Below are 9166 nucleotides of genomic sequence, written 5' to 3'. Positions count from 1 at the left end.
CAGGTGTTATGCAAGCATTGTCACAGTTCTGCTGGTGTGCCCTAGTTGGCCACCAGATGTCACTGTGTGTTTATTTGAGCACTTGGCTTGTTGTGTGTTTGTTGGTGCCCTGTGCGCTCCTCTCTATTGTCTGACCCCGCCCTTCTTGTTATCTCATTATTGTTTCAGTTACTCCACCTGTGTCTCCCTCGTTACCCTCCTCGTTTGTCTTCCTATTTATTCTCCTGCATGGTGTCTGCAGTCCTGGGCTGTTTCGTTGTTATATGTCTGAGACTTGAAGTCGTATGTGTAGTATGTTCCTTTTGCCTTCCCTTGCCTTGCCTTGCTTTGCTGTGCCCTGTCTTGGCCTGCCTGCCTGTTTTTCCCCCTCGGGGTAGTTTTTGTTGTAGTTTTGTTTTATTTTTACTATTAATAAATGCCCATATCATCCTGCATTTGAGTCTTCGTCTCATCTCTCTTCTGGGACCATGACAGAACGAACCAGCCAACCGAGGACTCAGCGGAAGATGGGCTCACTCCAACTACCAGCCTCCACTATCTGCAGCCCCCTCTACCAGTGGCGGCGTTTCACAAAACCATAGGGTATGGCAGTGGCGTAAGGGGTGGGGGGGTCACATTACTAAGTACTGAAATATAAAAAAAAAAGGAAAAGGAAAAAGCGAGTGCATCTGAGGCAGCAAGTGCATTGCATTATACACTTTCATAAACTTTACAGGTTATAACATTTATTGTACTGTAATGAATTAGTCCACTGAAGGCGAGCGTAGTGAAGAACCCAAGTGCAGTTTATTTACAGTGAATAACTTCTAAAGCTATTTGAAAACCTTGTGTGAGACGTAATTTCACAAACAGCGTGAGTGAATCACCGTGCGTGCTCTTTCTCTCTCAAAATACGCAAATTGCTTCAAATCACCACATCGTGTCTAAGCGAGCTGCACAGTTGACAGGAATTGTCACTTGCACAATCGAGGCAGTGTCACTAAAGTTTATAAATTGCATTACTTTTTAATTCTTGCTGTTTGTGTTTTTTTTTTTTTTTTTTCCCTGGGCTCATGTTAACGAATTAAAGCGTTCACTGCTCATGGTTGTGGTCCGGCAGTGTGTTCCACTAGCGGTGCGTCTGCAGCAGGGCAGAGCTCGTTTCCACACCGAGTCTATTGCTGCACTGCACATAGATGGCGCTCGTGGAGGTAGGAAAACAAAGTTCTTTATGAACTGCGGGATTGCTTGTAATAACGATTTCAATGCAAAAGGAAATGCAGTAGAGCTGACTATTTCTGTCAATGGTAAGTTTGTGATAATGTAAGAAAAGTAGTTTAAATGTTTTGCCACTTGCTTGAGCAACTTAATATATCAATCTAGAAGTAAATGCAAAAGTAAAAAGCATTGAATAATGTGTTGCTTATATTTATTGTGTTTAAACATGTCTGTGAAAGACTGTATTACTGTACTGTGTAAAAAAAGAATTACAATGCTGAAAAAGCACTTTCAGTGACAGTGTTTGGATTTGAAGTCAAAATAATGGATAAATGTCAGCCACAGATCAGGAGCGGTCTCCTGTGTGAAAACAGTCAGTGCTGCTTCCCCTCTCACAAGAGTCACCTAAGAGGGGAAATTCCCCCCATTCAAAAATGAAATTCAGGCCCTGAATAAATGTCTAAAAATCCTGATTGGAGTATCACTATAAATAGTTATAAATGATAAAAAGAAGGCTTTAAAAAGATCGGTATCGGCAGATACTGCTTTCTGTGATCGGCCTCAAAAATCCTGATCGGAGCACCCCTAAACTTGAGTCCTCGCTTCTTCCACTCACCCGCCCCGTGACAAGTATAGCCTTTAAAATATAAAGCTCTTCTATCTGTCCAACAGTTACATTTTTAAAAGTAGGCCTAAGTCAAGAAATGCAAGAAAAACCAACTTTGTTCGATGTCAAGCAATTTAGGAGAGAGTTGTGGTGAGACCAGGGTCTAACTAAATATAACATTTTGACTCAAATCCAATTAAACTAATGTGTGTTTTCTATGTTGGTTAAACAACCAATTCAGATATTTCTTATCCTTTTTTTGGAGTAAAATTTGTGAAACTAGCCCTAGTCTATGGATGTAAAGTTAACAAACACACACACACACACACACACACACGTTTGTTTCTGTGAATTGTGGGGACTTTCCATAGACTTCTATTACTTTTATACTGACCAAACGATTTCTATCCCCATAACCCAAGCCTAACCCTAAACCTACTCCTTACAGAAATCCTGTTTGCATTGTTACACTTTCAGACAAACATAATTTAGCCTACTATTTAAAAATGTTTTTGTCCCTTGTGGGGACTGCAGGCCTGTCCCCACAATGTCAAAAATTTAATGTTTTACTATCTTTGGGGACATTCGGTCCCCACAATGTAGCATAAACAAGTGTATACACACACACACACACACAAAGAAAAAAAGTTTTAATTTCAGTTTAACTTACCCAAAAGTGGTGACGTCTCAGGACATGATTCTAGTACGGTGGGTTCCTCTTCTACGTCATCTTTAATGACACTCCCATTAGAATAGATCAGTTTATTTACTTCTACCTCTGTTCCATTGTCATACTGGATGACAAGTGCTGCTGTTCTATGAGTTTGAGAAGTAAATATATCGGAGTCTAATTGAACTTTCCGGTAATTGGTCAATTTTGTGGTAGACTCTGTTAAATAAAAAAACAGTGCAACGATGAGGTGAACCCCGCAGAGACACACGAGCACGACGCAGGGTTTAGTGAAGAACCCCACATTGACCAGCACCGACTCCTGCATTCTCACAGAACTACGGGAGACCACTTCATTTGCGAAGAACAAAACTCTGTAAGAACAGAAACACCTGTGCCTCGTCGTTCATCAGATGATGACCAGGATAATCCTTTTCCTGAAACTTGTTATGATATTGATCGCGTCTGGCCACTGTTTTCTCGGCATTGGTGAAGAGAAGTCTTGAGGAGCGCAGGTCCACTGGAGTGACAGCAGTGGGCGTTTCTTGCTCACTTTAACAGTAGTAGAAAAGGCTACGACCTATATATATCATAAGGCTGATAATGCAATAAAACAAACAAACAAACAAACAAACAAACAAACCAAAAACGTCTTTAAAAATGAAAAAAGGGGAAATTTATAGAGTTTCACCTTAGACTATTTTATAACAAACACACACACACACAGCATCTGCATATAATTTACCAAACATATAAGGCTTTACAAATCGCTCATGTGTATTTGGAAATACAGTGGCCCGAGAAAGAATTTGAACAATTAAGACACACTTTAAAATGTATGCATTAGCAAAAAAATGATCAAACCAAGTGGTATCCGCAAACAGACAATTTCTCAGAACTAACTTTTCTTAGAAGTGCCTTCAAGTTCACACAGGTGTAGTTATCACATAGGCTACATGGAAATACACTGAAAAATTCACTAACGTTTGACAGCCTGAAAGTGGTAATATGGTAATGAGCTTGTCATTTTCTTATACAATTCAATAACACTGTTTTTAAGTATTCACGTGTCTTTTGGCTTGACATTTTGAAGTCGCTGTATGAAAATATGCGAATCAATTAGACATAGGCTACTGTATCTTGTACCGTAAATTATTGGGTCCCTAAGCTACAATAAATCGGGCTTCTTTCAGAAACTGATCATATTATTTATATTAGTTAATATTTCCTCTGTTAGTTCAAAAAATTCCCAAGATATTTTTGAAGGTACAGATTTTACATAAGATATCTTATATGACAGGTACTTTAATAGTCTGTTGGAAATAATTCATGCAACAGTCATTAAAGTCAGTGATTGATTACTGATGAGATGAGCTCTTCTTTTCTCATCAACAGCGCCCCCATGTGTTGGTTTGCGTGATCAACGGCACATCCTGCTATAACATGATTTCTCGCTGTTCCCTGGTGGAATGAATGATCTGCCCAACTCAATCCGAGAAGCTGTCCTTAGCCGACTTCAAGAAACGGCAAAACACATCTCCCTCTCTATTCTTTTTCTATTTGATCTACTTGTGTTCTTTTTATTTATTTGAGAAACGTGACCCTCTAACACCTGCTCTCTTTATTCTATTTTTTATTCTAACTAGTTGTTTTCTTTTTTATTTAAAAAATTACCCTTTAGCGTTATCGATTCTTTTTCTATTCTTTTGACTTGTTTTCTTTTTATTTATTATTTTAAAAAATTGCTATGTGTACTGCGTTAGACTAACCGAGACTTGTCATAGTACTTACAGTACATATAATTGCTCTTTTGTTGGTTTTGATTGCTTCTTTTGTCCTCATTTTTAAGTTGCTTTGGATAAAAGCATCTACTAAATGACTAAATGTAAATGTTACCTGCCCTTCTTCTGCATCTAGTTTCATTGCCATCCTAAGCAAATATTGATGTTGAAGTCATTTATTTAGTTAGTTAGCTAGCTAGCTAGCTAGTCCTGGCCATGATTTCTAAATTTCCTAAAATGTCCAGGTTTTACCCTTGTTATGTCCACGTATTTGCATTGCTTTGACTGTTCTCTGTGGATCCCACTTTCTCACACGCCACAAATGGTTGATAAATGCCTGCACACTCTTGATCAAACTGCTTTTCAGTCGTTATAGCTACCTTCAGCAAGAGGAAAACAAAGCCAAACACTGGATATTTTATGCAATTTAGAAGTCCCTGCCAAGACTTGTCCAGGAAAAATGTTGTGTTATGAAAGATAATAACAAATTAGATTGTGATTTCTCTGATCATTTCTGATCATGATTGTTTAGATCATTCTTAATGACATAAATCAGATTTTTTACATTTTCTTTTTTGAAAGTTGCTCAGGATAACAGAGGTGAGCACCGTGTTTGAATTCAGAGTGGGTAGGCCTACGTTTCAGCAGTGCTGTAACACACAAACAGAGAAATGGTGAGATCTAAATCATCTGCTCTAGTTCAACAGCAAGTCTTATCTATGTTTGGACTACTATTACACAGTAACAGTACAGTCAATAAAACACAGTGGCACATCTCTCTTAGAGAGAGTTACACTAGTGTGTGGCTTGGGTCAAAGGTCATCCAGTCATGTGACTAGATATCTATATCCTGATTCATGAAGTGAAAGCTTTACTTCATAACTTAGTACATTGGGACTAGAGTTTGTTATGAAGGAGAGCAACTTTATGGTCTAAATAATCTTTGCCTATAAGCGACTGAGGAGAAGAGTATTGCTCCTGTACTCCACCAGCAGAACGGCAGTCTTCGGAAATTTCAGAAATCATGTGAGTTACTTCTGCTTTTGAAACACTTTTTAGTGTTACAGACAGAGAATATTTGACAGTATAATTGATATTCTGCATTCTGTGCACTTTTTTATTTAAATAAAGCATGTACATTTTACATATACTGTTTAGATACCGTTGATTCTGAGATAAATCTTCACTAGTTTTATATTTTGATTTAAAATAACATATTTTAACATATTTATATAAAAATAAGTAAATATATATTTTAAACAAAATTCAAAGTGGGTTAGTGTATGTTCTGTGAGGCATATTTATACTTACAAAGACATTATATAGATATTGTTAAAATGTATTTAAAATTAATTGATCATTAATACTATTAAAAACTAACATAAATAGAAAAAATGGATTTTTAGTGCAAACAAGGGACCTAGAATTCAAACCAAAAAAAAAAAAAGTTGGGGCAATTTTTCTGTTGATATGGGGAAGTGTTCACACTGGTGTGTGATAAATCCTTTATGTTAATATGCAAATAAAATATGTTTTTAGGGCACAACGTCTTATATAATAACAATATAAATGATGATAATTACCCTAAAAATAATGCTTACTTTGATTAGTACGTGGGTCAGTTTGATCACAATTTAACAGAATTTAATCACTGAAGCTGTTTTCATTCAGCTTCTATTTTTCATTCATGCTGTGCTCTAACCCCTCGCTCATTCTTTCTCATTTTGCTCTCTGTCCCTCTTTCTCTTAGGGAGGAATGTCAGAATGGAATGTCAGTGGATTTGTTCCTGCATTGCTCTCTTGTTCCTGCTGTGAGTGCTGCCTGCATTTGTCCAGACAAAACTCTCTCCCCTCAAGACAAACATGCAACACTTTTTCTAGAACAGGAAGTGATGCTTCACTGTTAGATAAGAACTGACATGATTATATGAATTTTAGATTATATTTCTATACTTACTAGTTGGTGTCAACTGGTGTATCATCTTGTATATCACCTTGTGTTTCATGGTGTATTAGAATCGTTAGACATCTATCATTTGTGCATTTGTAATATAGTTGTATTCCTTTGTTTTTCAGGTCTGCATTGTGTTTCTGCTCTCATTTGTACAGCGCAGAGCGAGGGCTCAGCCCTTTGAGGATCGCTTCCCATATCTCAGGGGTCGATTTGGCATTGTGGTGTGAGTGATATTTGAACAAAATCTGTAGATCTAAGTTTAATATACATGCTTTTAGATGTCTAAGTGCTTTTTTAAGTTTTGAGTGTGTTTGTGTGTGTATTTCTTCGCAGGCCGTTGGATTTCATTTGCAGTCTAAGTAACCGATGGTCTTATGGTTTTGCATTTGGTGCTATTGCTCCCAGTGTGATTCAGCTTTTCTCTGAGTCCTACGCACCATTTACTGTGCCTAACTGGGCTAAAGGTAGTTTAAATTATATATACTCTTTGTGAATATTATGGATATGTATTGTGAATATAGTCTTGACTAAAGGAGTTCTATTATCTAGTTTTAATCAAAGGAAAGTTACAGTCCATCTGCTTGTGTGTCTCTTTCAGCCATTGTGTACCTGGTAGGAGCAATAGAAGTCGGTGTGGCCTACCTGCCATTCTTTGCTTGTCTTTCAACGCCACACCGATTACTAGGAGGGGTTTTAGGTCTTCTTTACACACTCACGTGGTACATGGAAACACTCTAGTTTTCTATTTGTTGTCGTAGCTGTAAAAACATTTGTGGGTTGTTGAACTGTTAATTTTTTTATATTTCATGGGTTTCAGGCTCATTGTGAGACTGTATGACACGATAAGCTGTCCCTCTGGAAGGGTAGGTGATTATGATTAATAATTAACTTTATTTTATTAATGATTAACTTATATTATTATCATATTATTATGCTTAAGTTAAGATTAGGTATAAGTTCAAAGTGTGCAATAGTGTCTTTGAATATAATATAATACTTATAAGTGACAGTGGATAAATGCAGAATTAAAGCCCATTTTCCTGGTTGCAGATTTTAGGTCCTTATGAGAAATTGATCATCCTGTGGCCGTTCTTCCTGTGTCTGTTTTTCCTGCTGGGACGGTTTGTGTGTATCATTGTGAAGGCAGCAAGAATCCACCTGCAGCTACTAACCGATGAGGTCAGATCATGAGTCTTGTTGTAACTTATGTTATTTTACGATAAGCAGTAGCGTTAATGCAAAAGCTCAAATAAAAACAATGAATAATACTTTTACAGTATTTATTAATCTAGGTTAACGTTAACTTCTTCATATGCATGTACATTTTTAACATGTTAAATTAACATGTACATAATGGACAAACATGAATCTACATTGAACAATAGTACAGGTATACTTATAAATTAACACAAGAGTAATGTTTCTCTGATATACAGAATGAGGAGGATCTAAACTTTCATCAGTTCATATATGTACAGACTCTACTGAAACGCCACCCTGAATGGTACACTTTCATTCAACATTAACATGCATTTATTACTTTATTCTCACCAGTCAGCCAATACTCATTCTTCTATTGCCCCTTAAGGCCAGAGGAAAAGAGTTGGTTTCGAAGGAAAGTGTATGACTGGGATCCTCACTTTAAATTCCCTAACAGGATGATCGGCACATCCATTATCTCTTTGATTGGCTTGTACACGGTCAGTCAGCACTCACTAATGTACACATCGTTTACTGAATTTAACTTAAAGCTAAAAAATGCAAATGTGTTTGTCTGTTTGTAGTTGACCCTAGCAGACTACAGCTTGAGTGACTACACTTTTGACAAGCTAGATGCTTTGATAGACTCTCTTGCAGAGATTGCATCGTCCTGTAATGAAACAAGCAATATGTTCACGTCACTCATTCCCAGGATGAAAGAGTTCAGCTTTGTTGCAAGAAGTAAGATATAAGATCCACCTCTTTTTCTTCTTGTCTTTTTGTTTCTGTCTTTGCACATATTTTATACTACCGTTCAAAAGTTTGGGGTCAGTGCCTTTTTTTTTTTTTAATTAATAGTTTTTTTCCAGAAAGGATGCATTAAATTGATCAAAAGTGACAGTATATATTTCAAATGTTGAATTATTGAATTATAATAATATTTCACAATATCACTGTTTTTACTGTATATTTGCTCAGATAAATGCAGCCTTGGTAAGCCTAAGAGGCTTCTTCAAAAACATAAAAAAAAAAAAATCTTACAGACCCCAAACATTTGAAATGTAGTTAGTAATAAATAAATGCATAGACAGACAGAAAGATACATGTGATGCACAGTAAATTATTTACAGAATATTTTCTTTTTCTCAGGGTCTTGGTTGGCGACGACTATTTTTTCCACTCTGACATCTGTTACTTACACTTTTCACGTGCTAGTATGTTACAGGTATGTTTATTTAAGCATTCTTTATGTACAAAATTCAACAATTAAGCACTTTCAGTAATTACCCAAAGGTAATGTAACGAGGCGAACGAGACGTGCGGATCCATTTGCAAGGCTTTATTTAGACAGAGACGTGGTCATAAAACAGGCATGGGTCAGACAATGGCAAGCAGGTCCATTACAGGCAAGACAAAAGAGTATCCAAAGGAAGCTGTGAGTCAGTCGACGGTGAACGCAATCCTGAGGGCGAGGCAAACGGGGAATCCACAAGACGAGCTAGAGCCCAGGTGAGGTGCAAACACAGTCCGAAACAGAAAGGCAAAGGGTAATTCTGAAACAGGATATAAATTCCAAGGCAGGCGGAGATCAGGCGAGACGAGATAACAGGCAAGGGTCAAGACACGGGTAAACAGACTAAGAACTAGGCTAGGCTAGGCTAGGCTAGACTAGACTAAACTAGACTTTTGTTTTTGCCCCCATTTGTCATGAGCTGAACTCAAAGATCTAAGACTTTTTCTATGTACACAAAAGGCCT

At 37.2% G+C, this 9166-nt stretch overlaps 2 protein-coding genes across 3 annotated transcripts in view; one reads left to right on the top strand and one right to left on the bottom strand.

Moving 5' to 3' along the window:
- LOC107692709 (beta-1,4-galactosyltransferase 1-like) overlaps positions 1–2938 on the bottom strand; it is a 13106-nt gene extending 10168 nt beyond the window's left edge. The window contains exon 1 of the mRNA XM_016491870.1: positions 2475–2938. Coding sequence (XP_016347356.1) covers positions 2475–2802 — 328 coding nt within the window. The 5' untranslated portion in view covers positions 2803–2938. The remainder of the gene's footprint in view (positions 1–2474) is intronic.
- A 2181-nt stretch (positions 2939–5119) lies between these two features.
- The window catches only part of stra6l (STRA6-like), an 8698-nt gene continuing 4651 nt past the window's right edge, over positions 5120–9166 (top strand). Inside the window, exons 1-12 of one of the 2 annotated variants that reach the window (XM_016491752.1) lie at positions 5120–5281; positions 6006–6066; positions 6332–6432; positions 6543–6673; positions 6808–6928; positions 7027–7072; positions 7260–7388; positions 7646–7713; positions 7798–7909; positions 7994–8150; positions 8559–8634; positions 8757–8918. In XM_016491752.1, the coding sequence (XP_016347238.1) occupies positions 5280–5281; positions 6006–6066; positions 6332–6432; positions 6543–6673; positions 6808–6928; positions 7027–7072; positions 7260–7388; positions 7646–7713; positions 7798–7909; positions 7994–8150; positions 8559–8634; positions 8757–8918 (1166 nt within the window). In that variant the 5' untranslated portion in view covers positions 5120–5279. The remainder of the gene's footprint in view (positions 5282–6005; positions 6067–6331; positions 6433–6542; positions 6674–6807; positions 6929–7026; positions 7073–7259; positions 7389–7645; positions 7714–7797; positions 7910–7993; positions 8151–8558; positions 8635–8756; positions 8919–9166) is intronic. The other variant, XM_016491753.1, reaches the window with a different exon arrangement.

Source organism: Sinocyclocheilus anshuiensis, unplaced genomic scaffold, assembly GCF_001515605.1.
Source record: "Sinocyclocheilus anshuiensis isolate Anshui unplaced genomic scaffold, SAMN03320099.WGS_v1.1 scaffold50, whole genome shotgun sequence".
In the NCBI taxonomy this organism is placed as follows: domain Eukaryota; kingdom Metazoa; phylum Chordata; class Actinopteri; order Cypriniformes; family Cyprinidae; genus Sinocyclocheilus; species Sinocyclocheilus anshuiensis.
Note: the sequence above shows the minus strand (reverse complement) of the source record. Positions and strands in the feature narration are given on the sequence as shown.